Below are 17,700 nucleotides of genomic sequence, written 5' to 3'. Positions count from 1 at the left end.
CAGACGTTCCTGATCCTCTTGTCGTAACCACCTCAGAACTTAGGCTCCGCATCCTGAGCCCCGCTGAGCCCAGGCCCTAAAGTGTGGCCGTTTGACTGAATTCATCTCCGAAAGCAGGGCAAGGCAGACAGTGTCATATAGAGGGGCTTTTGGAGGGCTTTTCAGACAGAACCAGGTCATCAGTTAGGCTTTTAACAGTTACAGAGAGATAAAGTACTGGTAAGAAAACTTGGCAACCCTACAAGGAAGAAGAATCTTAGTCGCCAGCATCTTCTGGTTCTTTGTGCAGGCCTGGTGTGAGAATTTACTTTGACTAGCAGCTCAGAAAGGTTCGTGGGATCCTTGTTGGAGCTGGCCGCCTAGACGGAGCTCTCACATTCCTGGCTGGCCTCTTCATGCAACACAGACATTCCCAAACTTAGCCTTTTCTGGCTACAAACTTCCTTGAATTTGTATTGGGAAACCTGACCCTGGCGTGTGGGGGCCCCGGTAGAGAACTCTGGCTTCGGGGCCAGCACCTGCCTGGGTTGTCAGGGTCAGGCACCCATTGAGGCCATACCTGCCTGGTGAAGCAACCCCCAGTTCCCATCTGGGAAGCCTGTAGCCTTTTAGTTCAACTGAAGGACATTGGGATTTATTCATGGGTTAAATTGAACAGACGTTTGTGGTTCTTGTGCCTTCTGTACGTAAGGGGCTATGACTTAGCTTCTTGTCGTTCTAGGGAACTCTCCCCTCCCCCCTCCAAAAACACAGAAGCTTTCCTGGGTCATACTTAAATAAAAAGAACTCTAGATCTCTGGAGTCAGGCTAGAACCTGTGGGTCTCTGGTGAACTTCCAAGGGTGCTTAGGAAGAGCTGGCCTGAAGAGACAAGTGCTTGTAGATTGTAAGGCAGTACACAGATGGGCATTTGTTGATTTGAAGTTGACATTTATTTGCAGTTTAGTGGGACAAAGCCCATTTGTGAGTCCCTTTGGGAGAGTTGGAGACAGAGAGTGCCTTTCCTGGCATTCCTTAAACGTACCACGCAGGCACCAACCTACTCCACTACATGAAAGGCTGAGCCGGGGGAAGATAGGTCATGAGCAGTATGAGAACTCTTTATGTCACTGCTGGAGTGCTGGTTCAGAGATAGTAACTGTGTGTTCCTCCTGGCCCCGCTCTCCCCTGTCCCGTCCCGCAGGCACTGCTGGGAGACAGTGGCGGCCAGAACTGGAGCACTGGGACGGCGGATAAATACGGACGCCTTGACCGTGAGCTCCAGTTGGCCAACTCCCATTTCATCGAGGAGCAGCAGGCACAGCAACAGGTACCTGAGAACCCACCAGCTAAAGACCAGGAGGTGGGGGGCAGGGCCCTTCCCTCCGGTCCTCTGCCAGCCATGGGGCTTCGCTGCTGATTACAGGCAGGCGGGCCAGAGCTTGTCCTGCGGCTGCCTGTGTCTCATGTGTAATGATTGCATCTATAAAGGGTTGTTAAAACCTCCTTCAGAACACGACTGTTTCAGGAGAACCGAGCTTGATTAGGTCCCTTAGGAAAAGCTGACCAGACATCCAAAACTGACAGACAAGGCCGTTGGTTAAAAAAAAAGCAGCCTCTTCCCCAGCCTCTGTTTGTATACTCAGTTTTTGTTCGTTTCATCAAACCCATTTTCAGAAAAATTGTCATTGTTTTTTCATTGAAAATTATTGTTGATTCCATTATATAAACATGATTGTTTTGGTGGAGGTTAAGAGGTAGAAGGAAGGTGAGGTCGACTATGTCTGCGTTGTTGCTTTTGATAGGTAGTTGTATTAAGAAAAGGAAGCTAATAATAGTGTGGGGACTTGAGGATCATCTATCCATTGAAACGATTGGTTCATAAATACTGTGTTATGTGTACGTGTAAGTTATGTATTCTTTTGTTCTTTTTCCACTAGCATGTCTAGACAATTATCTACTTAAATTGCTATTTACCAAGCAAACTTTTTTTTGTAAAATGTGAGGAGGCTACAGTACAGTAAAAAGTAAATCTTTCTCACTCAGTAGTTGTCCTTGAGGTAACTTACTGCCGCAGGGCTGTCTCTGGTTTGTCCTTGAGGACGGAGGAAGGGAGTCTGTGGGCGTAGTTTTCCCGCATCTAGAGATTTGCCAGACTCTCGTATTTAAGCTGTGGCAATCTGTTGTGAATTGAGACCTTGACCCTGGCACTGGGCTTCCTCTCCCCAAGCACCCCATGTGCCAGTGGTCGCTGCACAGGTGCTTTCAGCCATTGTCTGTTCCTTTGTTGGACCTCCGCCAGCCAGAGTAAAGCTCTCTTGGTGGTTTGAAGCCCCGCTGACTGTTCACAAGTTGGATCAGCAGGAGACATCAGTAGCTTGACAACCCAGCCTTTTGAGCAGCGTGTTCTCGGAGGCGACGGTCTGGTCCTTTGATTTCTGGGCTTTGCTTCTGAATGCGAATTGTCCCAAGTTGGCAAAGAAGCTAGCAGCTGCTAGAGTGCTGGGCTCAGAACCAGGTAAGATGGATTTTAATTGCTTATTTCCCGTTTCTCTGGCACCAGTTGATTGTGGAACAGCAGGATGAGCAGTTGGAGCTGGTCTCTGGCAGCATCGGGGTGCTGAAGAACATGTCCCAGCGCATTGGAGGGGAGCTGGAGGAACAGGCAGTGTGAGTACCAAAATGCCCCTTCCACTGCAGCAAAAGTGAGGGGAAAGCCATCTTATGGGACCCCAAAAAGCCTGACAGTTACATGGCTAGTAAAACCAAAAGCTGTTTTATTTATGGCTGCATCTTTATTCTGCTCTGCAGACTAGCCTCTCCAAAAGATTTATCAGATAAAACGTTCAACAGGGTTTAGGCAAAGTTATTATTATTACCATTATTTTTAAACACCTACAAAAACAGATATGAATTCCTCTGAGTAGATACTTGAAGTGTAGTTATGATGTGAAAGAAATGGCTGCATAACCTCTGTGGAGACTTTTGTCCCAAAGAGGATAGGACGTGAGCTAACTTAACTTTATCATCCCGTGACTCTCCCGCTACATTGAGCACAACTTTTTGTTCTGCCTTAAATTTTAACTTTATGAAAAAAAACTTATAAATTTAACTCCAATTAATAAAAATATCCCCCCTCTAAAATAAAATGTAAAAACACACAAGAAAATATAACTGGGTTTATTTGCTGTCTCCTTTTGCTGTCTGATGTATAACACCAGAAACAGCATTCTTAAATGGTGCTACATAACACCTTTACCATTTTACAAGGTCTTTTTGAAAAAAATAAGACAATCCACTAGGATATTTCAGACACTCTCCTATCTCAATCTCATGTTCAGCGTTATACATTCATTCCTTGTAAATTCAAATTGGGCGTCTAGTCTACTGGGAGGCGCTGGGTGTTGATAGAGGAGTGAACGGAACAGACTGTCTCTGCTCTCAGAGTTTACCGTTTACTGAGTAGAATGGACATGATATAAATGAATGCGAGTCATTAAGTGGCGATGGCGAAGTGGAAGGACTGCTGTGATGGGGGAAGTGCACGGTGCTTTGAGGGCCCTGACTTAGCCTGATCTGCAGACCCAACTTAGTCTAAGGCCCCTGAGGAGAGAGGTTTAACTGGAACCGGAAGGGTGAGTAGAAGATGGTGAGCCGAGAGTCAAGTCAGGGGGAGGGGGTACCAGGAGGAAGAAAGAGCCCTTGTGCAGATGTAGAGGTGAGAAGGTGCCTGGAACAGAAAGCTTTAGTGTGTCTGGAGCATGGGGATTGAGAGGGGAGTTCCAGAATCAAGACAGGGAGGCAGAGAAACAGATCAGGGAGGCCTTAGAAGCCATTTTAAGGAGTTTTAGGACTCTTTATTCTAAGGGTGATGGGAAACAGTGAAGGTGGCGTTAGGAGTAATGACGTGGTGAGGTTTCCGTCTTTGGAAGGCCATCTGTCTAGTTTAGATGAAGAAAAACAGTAGAGCAGGAGTGGAAGCAGGGACCCCAGGCAGGAGGCTGGAGTAGCAGGAATCTAGGCAGACATGTTTAATTTCTGTAAAATGCATTCTTACCCTAAAGTTCCAGTGTGGTAATGGGAAAGGACTAATTGCCTGAGCTGCTCCTGTTTGGGTAGATGATACAGCAAACCTTGGAGACTTCCAGTTAAAGGTGGTGAATTAAACACCCACTTTTTTTTTTTTTTTCAAGATTTAAAAAAATTTTTCCTTTTTCTTCGCAAAGCCCCTCAGTACATAGTTGTATATTTTTAGTTGTGGGCCCTTCTAGTTGTGGCATGTGGGGTGCCACCTCAGCATGGCCTGATGAGCGGTGCCATGTCCGCGCCCAGGATCCTAACTGGCGAGACCGTGGGCCACTGAAGCAGAACACGCGAACTTAACCATTCAGCCATGGGGCCAGACCCCTGAACAGCCAGTTTTATCTCATCTCCCTTTCTAAAGCCCAATAGAACAATAGCAAAGGGATTTTTTTTTATGGCATAAACCCGTGGGGACATACAGCATGGAATAAGAGACAACGGTAGCACTTTAGATCCTGGAAAGTAGAAAGATGAATGGTTACTGACTCAATAGACCGGAGAAAGTGAACCCTCAACCAGCAGAGGGGGGAGCCAAGCAATGTGATTCATGCCACGAACCCCCCAGCTTGGAAGAGTGTGTCACTCATGACAGTGTAAACCCCGAATAGTGACCTCATCAAATTGTGACACAGTTACTTTGGAAGGAAGGGGAAAGGGAAGTAGGAAGGATGCTGGGGTGGGAATGAAATGGGAAGAGAGCTAAGCCCTAGCCTTTCACAGTGCAGAACCAGCGGGGTCAGGATCCTGAGGTGCAAGTCTGTTACTGCGGCACAGAGGAGAGCACCAGGGGCAGTGCGAGGGGTGGAAAGCCGTCGCCCGAGGAAGTGGGAACAGCTGTGGTGTTTATAAAAAGCCTTACAGGGCTTTTTAGTTCTTTAAACGGTGAATGTGTATAACTAATAAAAATAATAAGTCAATTAAAAAGAAAGCACATGGGCCTAGACCTAGCCCTGCCGTGCAGTACTGTCGCCGCTAGCCACACGTGGCCACCGAGGACGCGACGTGGCCAGTCTGCACTGAGACATGCCCTGAGTGTAAAACATACACCAGAGTTGGAAGACTTAGTTTGAAAACATGTAAAATAGTTTGTTAATAATTTTTGTATATTAATCACATTTCAAAATGATGGTGTTTTGGACTAAATAAAACAGATTATTAAGGTTAATTTCACCTGTTTTTATCTTTTTTAATGTGGCTACTAGAAAATATAAAGTGGCATATGTGCCTCCCATTTTTCATATTCCTGTTTCTTTTGGACAGCAGTGAGGTACATAGATCTGAGCTAGAGACTTGGTTAGTGGGTTTCCTTGGGCTGGAGGTTAGATGACTTGCTCATGTTATCTTCAGGAAGAAAAGTCATGCCCAGCGCACAAAGGTAGCTCTGTTTGTCAGCACTTGCCCTGCCTGGATAGGTCTGCGACCTGCACAGCCAAGATGCCACCAGGATCTAAGATGAGCTAGAAATATTTTAATTTGAAAATTCAGTTAAGGGACAAAGACTTGTTTATTTAGTTGTCAGCAGGGAGTTTATTTAATAATTGACTTAATGAGGAGTCGGTTGCCCTGAATCCTATGGAGCTGTCACGTGCCTCGTGTGGGCACAGACCGAGACCAGTAGTTTCGAGCTGCCATTGATGCTGTCAGAGTAATAAACCCTTTGTAGTAAGACCTCTGCTTCTAATTGTTATGTTGCATTCTATCCTCAGAATAGTCATATGTTAATCAAAAGTTGAAAAGTCTGGAATGTTGAATAATTTATGAAATAAACACTATTGGAATAGGAGTATTTTGGTGTTTTCTTTGCCACCTGCACCTTGGACAGCAAATAGTCTGAGCCTCCTGGAGCCAGTTCTCTTAGTGGGGAAACACTGGCTTCCTGTGGCTATAGACAAGGAAGAGCACATACCGTCAGGAATGTCAGTCCTAAGGCCTCCGGCTTTATGATAAAGTACAGACTGCTTTAAAAAGGAGAGATTATTTGATTAAAGTGCATTTCCTAACTCATCCTGCGGTAGAGTGTTCTGTATGTTACATGGTGCTTACAAGACCCTGGTGGGGAAGCTGGGCTGACAGGATTGCCCCACTGCACAGGTGAGGAAGCACTCCCAGCAGCTGTAGGATGCCTTGTCCAAGGTAAGCAAGTGGCAGAGGATAGTTGTCTGACTTCACATCGCCTTTCTACCACATTTCACTGACACTTAGTTTGTCTTATTGTATGGTCAGGTCTACACTGCCTTGTCCGTAATTCTGAAATTTGGAAAGTTGAGAAATGTAAAAAGGATTTTTTTTTAAGTTTGCAGTAAATTCATGTTACAGAGAAACCTGACCTGAACAGAGTGCAACTATGATTCCTCGTAGTCTTCTCTGCAGAAGTGTTCATGTGTTTGATTATGGGGTTGGCCCCAGACCCTGCTGAGGCTGTTGGCTAAATATACAGCATGTTATAACATTACTTTTTTTAAATTCCCAAAATTCTGAAATCAAAAACGTATCTTGTCCCAAGGATTTTGGGCAGTAGACTGGGGCTTGAATCCCAATATGGCCTGTTTTATGTTCGCTAACACTGAAGCCTAGACCCTGATTTAGTTCCAGGAGCGATGCATTGCTGAGACTTGGTGCTTACCAGCCACCTTCTCTGTCTGCTGCTCTTTCTAGTATGTTGGATGATTTCTCTCACGAGTTGGAGAGCACTCAGTCTCGGCTGGACAATGTGATGAAGAAACTTGCAAAAGTATCTCACATGACCAGTGGTATGTATGGTGTTTAAAGCTTAAGAATTCTTTCTTACTTCTAGAAACACAGTCTTTGGGGGCTCTCTCACAGGTGTGCCTATTTGGATCCCTCTCCTGGGGCACACTTTGGTCATACTTTCAGGTCAGAGCAGGAAAGACTTGTCTGCGCTTGTGGCCTTCGCTCGGCTCTGTGCTGCCCGTGCACGAGGCTGCTGGTGGTTGGTGGCTTTTCTCTTGGTGAGGCAACTTTCTTTGCAATTACAAAATCCCTTTTTATTTTATTTTTTTTCCTTGCCAAAATAGAGAACTTATGTTAAAGAATAATTAAGAGCCATTACTGTTTCTCCTAGACTGACTTTCTTTCATTGAAAGAAAAACGCCTACCATTTCAGAATAAGATGACCTTGCAGATCTAATTTAAGTTGTTTTTATTTAAATCCATAGTGAAATGTTCCGGGAAATTTGCTCCAGGATGGGGGTGAAGAAGTAACAATTTTCAGATTAGTTGCTATGTAGGAAGATGTGTTCCACTGACTCTGTTTTTAAGTTACTACAGCCCACCTCCCCTATTACAAGAGACATGATATATTTTAAATAAAAAAAAATTCAGTATCTCCTTTTTTCGTGATTTGGTGAGGGTGGCTTTGTGAAGGGAGGAACTGAGATACTCCTTGAGGTAACTTCAGTGTTCCTGGACCATGGCACCCCTCCTCCATTAGAACATCTCTTGTTTCTTGACACCTCGTTCCTCTATTGGTTTCTTCCTGTCAGGCGCACGTTATAGGGTCTAACAGTGTAGCCTTTTGAGGCAAGATTTAAATACATACGTATATTTGCTTTTCAGCAGTTTAACTCGTAGTGAAGTTACATAAAAGCTCTCTGGAGCTCAGTTTCTTATCTGTAAAAATAGGTTGATGCCAACCTCTCAAGGTCATTGTGAGGATTAAATAATATTATTAAATAATAATAATTAATGTAGAAGTGTTTACCAGTATCTCCCATGTATTAGTACTTAGTAAATGTTTCTTTAAAGAAAAAGAGTAAGATGGGCAGAAGTTGACCTTAAGGGGCAAAGGACCTGTATATCCAAAACGGAGAGAAACTTGTAGCTGGACTGAGTCCTCCTTTCTTCTCAGGGGCATGTGTCTTCATGCTTCCAGCAGGCTCTTCATTGCCTGGAACAGGCACCACCTTAGTTCATCTTTCACTCCCTTAGAGAAAGGTTTGCAGAGTCTTGTTCCTGATTCCCTCTGTTCTCTCCTCTTCTGCTCTCACCCTTCTGCTTAAAAAAAAAAAGGCTTTAGATGTGGAAGCAACCCAAGTGCCCATCAATGGGGGGAATGGATAAAGAAGATGTGGCGCGTGCACACACACACACACACACACACACCCCCAATGGAATACTACTCAGCCATAAAAAAAGGCAAAATTGTGCCATTTGTGACAACATGGATGGACCTTGAGGGTATTACACTAAGCTAAGTAAGTCGGATAGAAAGAGACAAACACCGTATGATTTCACTCATGTGAAAGATAAACACACACACAGATAAGGAGAACAGATTGATGGTTACGAGAGGAAAAGGGGGTCAGGGGAGAGCAGAAGGAGTAAAGGGGCACATATTTATGGTGACGGATAAAAACTAGACTGTTGGTGGTAAACACGATGCAGTCTATACAGAAACTGAAATATAATAATGTACACCTGAAGTTACCCAATGGTAAAAGCCAGTATGACCTCAATAAAATAAATTTTTAAAAATCTACTGAAAAATAGATTCATTAAAAACAAATTAAAGCTTTAATGAAGTATCATATAACCCAGTTTAAACACAGGGCCTCTCACTAGTGTATGTATTAGTCCCAAAGTCAAGTAGCTGCTTCAGCACCAGTTTGTCTGGGGAAGAACAAGTGCACAAAGACGCACTGTGTCCTTGTCTCCCAGCATCCGGGCACGAAGAATTTAGAAAAGGACTTGTGTTGTGATGAGTGGCATAGTGTGTGTCAATAGCACTGAGCCTGCCTTATGCTTTATTCTACTTTCTCCTAAAAGAAGAGTTTGGGGAGCAAAGTAAGAACTTTAGTTATGTTTGTCTAAGAGAGCAAGGAAACAGGGCATTTAGCCTGAAAGGCCCCCCAGTTGGACAGCTTGCCTGTGCTCCCCAAACAAAGATTCCCCGGGGCCTCCTGCTGGGTGGTGTTGGCTTCAATTTGACGACAAAGCAATTTGTATTTAGGTCTTTTCTCCTCTGTAACTTTCAGGAAAGTTCACTGCCTTTTAATCAAACCTGTACGTAAAGAAAGTTTATCAAGATACACTGAGGTTTGATTGGGCAGTAACTGAACGCACACTTCTCAATTCCTGAGAGGCAGCACGTCTGCTCTCCCCATGCCTGGCTGCTTTGTGGGCAGTAATCAGCCAAGACATCACACTTATTTTTTTGAATGACCCAACAGTGATGCTAGTCTCCTCATTCTCCTACAAAGAAGGTATCTTCTTTTGAGTAGAAGCCAAGGTTTTCTTCTGCTCACTTTCCAAAATTCCGTTGTTCATGTTTTCTCTTTGAGGGAGGAAAATATATTGGGAGGAAAAAAAACCAAATGACCATGGAGTTCCCTTTGTTTCCCTCTTGACTTTTTGAGGCTGGTCTTGAGCTTGCAAAAAGCTGCTTAGGACTTTTCACTTGAGGTCACAAAAGCCCTTGTGGTTAGTACCCGCCCCTTCTGGGGAGAGTCTGCTAGGAAAGTAGTTACCTGGGGTTACTTAGTTCATGCTTCACAGAAGCAACTCACCACTTCAAAGATTTCAGCTTTAAAAGAGTGTTCCCGGGTTGTACTAGCGTGTGTGAGGGTGTTCTCCTTGATGAAAACGCCTGTTGAATGCAATTGCAGAAGAGAAAGCGACTGGAGGTGGGGAGGGGGGTGGGTACAGACTGAAAGCCAAAAAGTGGAAAGCTGGTTCCAGGTTTGAAATTCGGGTTTGAAAATGGCTGGACCCCAGGGGGTGGAGGTTAGCAAGCAGTTACCTTTACTGCTTACTCCTGGAAGAATGCTGACTAATCATCTTAACGAGAGGGGTTTTAAATTATTGTAAACATTTTTGAATAGATGAAAGAATGCTAGATAGCCGAGTTTTCTTGACCATTGAAGTCATAGTTAAACAGATTCAAAATATCATCTGGAGTAGCCAGCTCTGCCTCCCCGTGCCCTTTGGAGCAGTCCTGTTTCAGAAAGGGAACGGAGAGCAGGGGTCCCTGCCCTAATCGCTGTTACTACCTGAGTTTCTGGCGTGTCTGAGGTAGGGCAACATGGCCACCGCCAAGAAGGTGCTTGCTTTAGTGACTGTCATTTGGTGGCAGTTCTCTTGGCTGGGTGTAAGACTGCTACCCATGACATTTACCCGTGTTTTGTGGACTTAGCATTTCTTTGTGGAAAGTTCTACAATCTATTTTCCTAGATTCAGACCTTTGTATAATGTGATTCTCAATAGCTAAAATCTGATAGCTAATGATGTGCTAAAACCTGCAGGCTTTCAGATAAACTTTTGATGAATCAGTATACCTTTATATTTGTATTTAAATAGAACACTAGGGGCCAGCCCGGTGGTATAGTGGTTGAGTTTGTGGACTCTGCTTCGGTGGCCTGGGGTTCACAGGTTTGGATCCTGAGCGTGGACCTGCACACTGCTTATCAAGCCACGCTGTGGCGGTGTCCCACATACAAAATAGAGGAAGATTGGCAACAGATGTTAGCTCAGGGCCAGTCCTCCTCACCTGAAAATAAATAAAAATTTAAAAAATAAATGGAACTCTGATTTCTAGCAGTTAAACTACACTTTCATAGTGAAATTCTTTTGTATGAGTCTGACCCTTTGTGGAAAACACCAGGGCTCACCTACAGAAAGACTGCGTGTTCTGTCTGCGTCTCCCTGAGTTAGGGAAGCGTCCTGTGCCCTGGACACAGCACAGCATGTGTGTGAGGCCAGCTGTGTTGTTCAGTTCCCTCAGCAGCCTGTGAGGCCGCTGCTGTTGAGTCAGGATTGTGGGCTGGCACAAGATTCCCCCGGGCCTGTGTGGGCCCTTCTGTCCCTCAGGGCTTCCTTGTTCTTGGCCATTTAGATGGACTGGAGCCACTGTTTCCTGTGCCTGTTCTAAGTTGTTGGTAGGGCAGAAAGTCTCAGAAAAGACATTCCACTTTCCTTTAGATATAAGCTACTTTAACACGGTCACTGGTTAAATAGTCTCATTTCTTCCTGATGAGGTGTGGTGTAGACCCATCATGCCAGTGATCACTGGAGCTTGCTTTTTCAGCCCTTCGTTTCCTGAAGTCGCTTTCATCTCCTTGCCATCCTCCCTTAGTGCTCAGTGAGAAAAGCACATGATTACTGTTGCACTGACTGATGCGACTTTGGTGGGGGATTAAAGCAGACAGGCTTTGATCTGTACCACCAGTGCCAGCGCCTTTTCCTGGGACAGGTAACCACCAGCAGAAAGCTGAGACCCACAGAGCCTAATTAAAGACTTGAGACACAAAGCCCGTACTTACTCCCAGGCTCACTTGCAGGGCCCTGGCAGAATTGCACCTGCATATCAGTGTGGGCCAGGAGCGGAGCAGCGGGACAGTCCCAGACGCCTCGGCAGGTTCAGGACCCTTTCTGCCCCGGGCATTTGCATGGTCTGTCCATTTTCTTAAGGGTGTTATCTTAAGATTCATGTAACTGTATATTGGGGAATGAAGAGTCCCAAGAGAGCTAATCCTCGTGTCCTGCCTTCCAGATCGGCGCCAGTGGTGTGCCATTGCCATCCTCTTCGCCGTCCTGCTGGTCGTGCTGGTCCTCTTCCTAGTGCTGTGATGGGTGCTGTTCCTCCCGCACACACAGCACGAACCCAGGGGGAGAAGGAGAGGCGGCATGCCGACGTTGCCATCTCCTCACGGTCCTCTCCGGAGAACAGCCTGCACTGACTTTTCTCTTTGTGATCCACAATTGAGACAGCTCCTCCGTCCCCGCGCTGCGGGGCCCATGGGAAGAAGAAGCGGACAACTGCACACTCCTGGCACCGCCTGTCCTGTTCTGAGGACAGCTGGCCACAGCTTTGCCTCCCCGGACCTCGTTCCCCCTGGAGGGCCTCTGAGGAATCCAGAAAAATTCGCAGACTCAGTGTTCGCTGTTGCTCGTTCCCTCGTCTCTGGCAGCTCTCTCCTCCTGCTCAGCCCCTTCCCCCCGCTCAGCACACCGCTGTTCCTCCAAGAGAACCCTGTCGACCTGCCGCTCCGGGTAGGTTCCTATCCTGTTGTGGTAGCATTCCTTGGCCCCCGAGAGCTGGCTGTTAACGGGGATAGAGGGCTCAGTGGTTTGTGACAGAAAATGGAGTGATTGATTTTTCAGGGATAAGTGCTAGGATGAAGTTGCTTTTCCTGGCACGTTTTTGTGTAGTAGGAATAACTAATGGAAACAAATGAAAAGCACTGGGCTTTGGGGTGCTGACTTGTGGCTTGAATTGAAGGGGAGGAAAGGGCAGCAGGACCCTGAGTGCACAGCCCAGGGAAGCGCGGGCAAGGTCGCCAGAGGTCAGTCTTGCGGAGTTCCCGTCCCTGTCCTACAGCCTTCTCCCCAGAGGAGCAACTGGCCTTTGCAGGGTGACCCCTAAATGTCTGGCTGCTGAGCAGCTCGGCGGTCCCCTTGAGTGGATCAAGACCTGGGTGAGCCTCGCTGACAGTTATTTTATTCCTGGGTCACTCCACGTAGGGGGATGGGGTTGGGCATGGTTAGCACATTTATTACATTTACTCAGAAACTAATGACAGGAAAGGCTAGTTCTGGACCAGACTTTCTTACCACTGCAAGGATTGGTAGGTGAACTGGGTTCTGTTTTCCCTACGATGACCACTCAATCTTACCATCCATTCAGATAACTGAGCCAATCCAAAGTTAAATGACCGGCGCTTTAATTGAGTTTTAGTAGCTGAAACTGCTGAGACACTAAACGTCAAGCTTCTCACGACTTTAAAATGCCTCTGGCGTATACCTGTACACATGGTATTTTTATAACCCCTGAGGGAGCACGTAATGCTGAAGTAGCAGCGGAACCCACAGCCCGAGTTTGGCGCAGATGCTGCGCGTGTCCCCTCCCCGCTGTCGTTTGCGCTTAGAAAGCACAGCAGCCTTGGACAGAGTGCTAGCTTTTTGTCTTCTTTCCTCATGTTTTGGAGTTCATTCCTCAGCACAGTTTTTTTGTTTTTTGGGTTTTTTTTTTAACTTTTTTTCTTGTTTTGTTTGTATTTTTTTTCTTTGTTTTGGGCTTTCCCCCCCTTGTGATTTGCAATGATGTACTTGCCCAGCTAACTTTTGAATTGCACTTTTTAATAAATATTTGTAACAAATTTTAAAAGAAGGGTATTTTCTCATGTTTAGGATCATGATAGGTAACAGTCTTCCTGTTGATGAAGCTAAAAGCAGATTTAGAAAACTAAAGGGGTGGTTGACATCCACGTTTACACTCAACTGTATTTGATATATAGATAAGTTATTTCTTTTGAAATTAGCAAAAACAGTGATTAATACAAAGGGCTTCAAATGTAGGGTACTAGATTATTTGTTTTACAAAGTTTTGAGACTTATTCAAATAGTCTTCTATAAATAGAGAACAGAGGTGGTCCTTAGCTTTGCATTAAAATATACAAGTCTGTGTTAAAAATAAATGTGGACCTCATCTCAGTACTGTACTCCACACTCTCCACATTACAAGAAGCACTGGCATCTTAGTGGATTCTGCGGTCACCGTAGTTAAAAGCCAGGCTGTTGCCCTGCTGTTACCAGATTTACTGTGCCCTGCGGAACTGCTGTGTGTGTCAGTGGGGCCTGTTGGGAACACGCATGGTCATTAACGAGTAAGATACTCCCCTCACTTCAGGGACCAAGTATTGTGACTAAATGTTGGCTAGATTTAGAATCAGCATGCTGGCCTCACTGACTTCAGGGGTTTGCTAGAGGGCGGCTATTGTGGACCAACCATGGGCTGAAGCTGAGGACGGAAATATTTAGAGAGCGCAAGTTTTCTTAAAACTAGCATAGCATGCGTTCTCCCTGTAGGGCCGCCGTTCTCTCCACTGCTCCAAGGAGCTGTTCTTTGACAGCCGGCCCCGCCCCCAGCATAACTTCTGGCCCCGCTGGCTTGATCCCAGGTCTGACCCTGTTGTACCCGGACTGGGCAGTCACTACAGACATTATTCATTCGAAGGCCCTCCTCTCAGACTCCAAACTGTGGCCGTCAAAGAGAGCAGACCAGAGGCTTGGGTTTATTTTTAAGGACAAATATTTCCTCATCGGTGCTGTAGAGGGCACCCAGGTGGTCCTTTGCCCCTGTGTCGTAGAACGAGCAGAGCAGTGGACCCCAGTGACCCCACGCTGCCTAGAAGCACATCCTGTGGTATTTGGGCTTTTTTTCTCCTTCAGCACCTCATCCCATAGTCATTTCTTCTAAAGAACTGGCAGAACGTGATGGATACCAGAGAAAGAGCTCAATCCATGTTTATCGGAAGAACGTTTCACTAATCAGCTGACTTGGGGGTAAAATGGGGAATGAACCATTGAGAGAGTTTGCCAGAGTGGGAATCCAGCTGGAAAACCAAAATACCTTTGGTTTTCCGTCCCAGTTTGTTATCTCGTCTTTGCGTGGCCTGTGAACAGTCACAGTGCGCTCTGTGTGCCCGCTGCCGTGCGGCAATTGGAAGCCGCAGCGTGTGTGTTACAGGAGGATCTTCGCGCCAGAGCCGGAGCGGGGAAGCTTGGTAACTTGCCCATTATTCTCTGCTTTTAGCCAGAGTTAAACAGACTGATGGGTCTGGTAGCCAACAACTTGGCAACTTCCACTCCTTCTCACCTCGTGAGATTAAGGGCTGTGAAGAGAAATCTAGTCGAACTCCAACAGAAATCTGTCTCTGTGAAGTGTTTTACCTTCTGTACGTGAGGGTGGCAGAGCCAAGATTTTTCTTTTGGTAATTTCCCTGGCTGTGAAGTGAGACCGTTACCTTTCGAGAGAATTCATAGCTTTTGAAGATCTAAAGACTGAATGATAAATATGAGCTGCTTTTCCCCTGTGGATGGGGACTGTTTGGCTTCACCTTGTACCATGGGATGAATTTGTAAACAAAACAAAATTCGGGCGGTCTGGAAAGCTGAAGTTCCGAAGGAGGGAATGCACCACCTCTGATGTTGCATCTTCCTCCCGCTGGCATTCCTTTCCTTCCCAGGTTTTCTAAGAATAATTTTTTTAAAGTATGTTCTTTGTCCATCAAGAGCAGACAGAAAGTGAAACCAAAGAGATCGCAGACTTACGGGCCCCTCCTTACAGTCACACTGTGCCGTCCTGACCAGGGTCAGTCCATGAAGACAGGGCCCCATCAAAAGGCCTGGGGGCCGTCGGAGGCGCAGCGCGCGCTTCTTCTCAGCCTCTGCTTCTGTGTCAGGGACGGTCTAGTCCCCTGGCTGGCCTGATAAGAGGAGGTGGGGTCTCTGTAATGTCCAGCTGCCCTTCCCAGCTCCCAGCCTTCAGAAGATGTGCTTATGCTCAGAATAAGGCCGTCCTGTTCTTATCAGGCCTGCGTCTGTTTGCCACGCGTAAACATGCATGCCCTTCTCACCTGTGTTGACTTGAGAATGCTCACTGGGGAACTGCTGTTTGGTGTCGAGTCCAGAAAGCCCAGAGAGTTCTGAGTCAGACAGCCCTCCAGACAAGAACGGCACTGCTGTGAACCTTCCAGGCTGAAGCCTGGCACTGGGGCACCCAGGGCAGGGCCAAAAGGCCAAACTCGCTGACTTCTGGGGTCAGCATCCCTAACAGCAGACTCACTTGGCTGAGCCCTGCTGTTTTAGAGATGAAATGGTTACAGCCCCCCCACAATATGGGAGTCACTTGGCCTGTTGCATCCTGGACTTGGCCCCAGGCTGCCCACATGCTGTCTGGGACAAGCTTAAGGATGTAAAGCTGACCTCAGTGACATAAAAGACAGGCTGATAGTAACTTGTACTCACCCCTCCCCGCGCCGTGTGATGTTTGTTGCTTCGGGACGAACGCTGGAACTCTGAATGTGCGGTGGCGCCCTGCTGGTGTTGCTGCAGGCTGCATACAGTGGGGAGTGCTTTGTTAGGTTACGGCCTCTTCACCAACACAGACACTTGGGGAGGTGAGGCAGAAAGAAAAAGAACTTGGTGTCGCTCTGACGTGAGCCAACACGTTGGTGCTGTCTTCCTTCTGACGTGCCCTTTGTCCAGAGATGCCCTTCCTGAGGCTGTGTAGATGGGACCGTGCTTAGAAGTGGTGGTCCGTTACTGCCCCCTGCCTTGGGTTTCTCATGAACGTTTCATGGGCCTGGTTTGCCAACTGCAGCCAGACCCTTGTGCGACAGTGTATTTTAGCATTTTTTTGTTATGGTTATGAGTCGTAAAGCCCAGAAGCCACTTGATTATCCAGGAGGTGTTAGAAATAAGACCACCCAGCCTCAGTGTTCGCTGACCAGAGCTCTCGGGCCCTGCTTCCTGGTGGCAGCCTGGTGCCAGGCTTTCTGTCAGCCCCAGGGTAGGACCAGGTTCACGGTGGTTCTTCCTGCTCTGTAGAAAGTAGGTTTTAGCTGAGACCCTGCTGCTGAAGGGCAGTTGTGACCCTGTGGTTAAGGTCTGTTCTGGGAGAGGCAGACGTCCTAGTCCTCAGGAAAAGAGTACCTGTGCCCTGTCGTCCGAGCGGGTGAGGAGGGTCAGCCAGGTGTCCCACTAGTAAGTTCTTGGAACTTCTGGTAAGTGCCATCTGATTGCGTCCTAATGGGCCCGGGCTGGGCGCTGCTGTCGAGAAAGCTCAGAGAATGCCCAAGGCTGGCCTGGAAACCACGAAAAGGCCAGAGACAAGCTGTAAATGATATGCATTGAGTTTTTGTATGTGGAAATACGCTTTCACTGCCTCATTTGTAATCAGAAATTTGTGTCATTAGCAGAATGTGTAATACACGGCAGTACTCAGCAGGACTAAACTTGCATTTTTCTTCCAAGGATAAATAACCCACAGTGTTTTATTTTTAAATAACTAGAAGGTACAAGCTAAAGAAGTGAGATCAAGGATTAGAGTTGCGAATGCCTGGGTGATTTCCAGCTGGTGCTCCCCCGACCCCCATGAGGAGAGCGCCAGAGCCCTGGTGCCAGAAGTTTACCGCCCTCGCCACGGGGGAGAGATTCTTGCTTCCTCTACACGCTGGGCCTCCAAGTGCAGTGTGGGACCAGTGGCAGCAGCGTCCCCTGGGAGCTCATTGGAAATGCAAATTCTCAGGCCCCGGCCCAGACTGGCTGAGTCACACACTGTGGGGCTGGGGTCAGTGTGATGCCCACTGTAGTTTCAGAACCACTGCTACCGCCTCGTGGGGTCTAGGGTGCAGTAACCCATCCTCCAAAATAGAACATCTTCCACAGCTTTGATTGCAATCTTGACATTAAACAAACTTTGATGACACTATAAACTTGAAAACTTTTAAAAAATACTTGTGTAAAAGAAACCTCAACTAGCCGTCCTAAAAAGTGATATTTTTACACCCTGAAGTTTATCAGTTATGTTTCTTACTTCTGCTCTTGAAATCATGTTACAACTGTATAAAGAATACTGTTCAGTATTAAAGAGAAATGGAGAGACCATGAACTTTTTTCTGGGTTGGTTTTTTTCAGTTTGGTTGTTTTTTGTTTTTCTTTTTTTAGTTCTTTTCATACCTAAACGCGGCTCCCTCCCCTCCTTCCACCAGCACTAATAGATATGGGCACACCCCTGTGCCTGGGGTGGGGAAAGTTTGTGGCTGCTCGGAGATCTGAATTCTAAATTGTGCTTTCTCTAGTGAGCAAGTTTTATAAATTCTTAAACCCCAAAATAACCATA

The 17,700-nt window shown here is 46.5% G+C and overlaps 1 protein-coding gene across 1 annotated transcript in view; it reads left to right on the top strand.

The window, feature by feature from the left end:
• STX6 (syntaxin 6) overlaps window positions 1–17,469 on the top strand; it is a 45,330-nt gene extending 27,861 nt beyond the window's left edge. The window contains exons 5-8 of the mRNA XM_046681378.1: window positions 1,183–1,308; window positions 2,542–2,648; window positions 6,717–6,811; window positions 11,569–17,469. Of these exons, the coding sequence (XP_046537334.1) occupies window positions 1,183–1,308; window positions 2,542–2,648; window positions 6,717–6,811; window positions 11,569–11,645 (405 nt within the window). The 3' untranslated portion in view covers window positions 11,646–17,469. The remainder of the gene's footprint in view (window positions 1–1,182; window positions 1,309–2,541; window positions 2,649–6,716; window positions 6,812–11,568) is intronic.
• Window positions 17,470–17,700: the final 231 nt, after the last annotated feature.

This window comes from Equus quagga, chromosome 13, assembly GCF_021613505.1.
Source record: "Equus quagga isolate Etosha38 chromosome 13, UCLA_HA_Equagga_1.0, whole genome shotgun sequence".
NCBI lineage: Eukaryota > Metazoa > Chordata > Mammalia > Perissodactyla > Equidae > Equus > Equus quagga.
The sequence above is the reverse complement of the archived record's forward strand: the minus strand, read 5'-3'. Positions and strand labels throughout refer to the sequence as shown.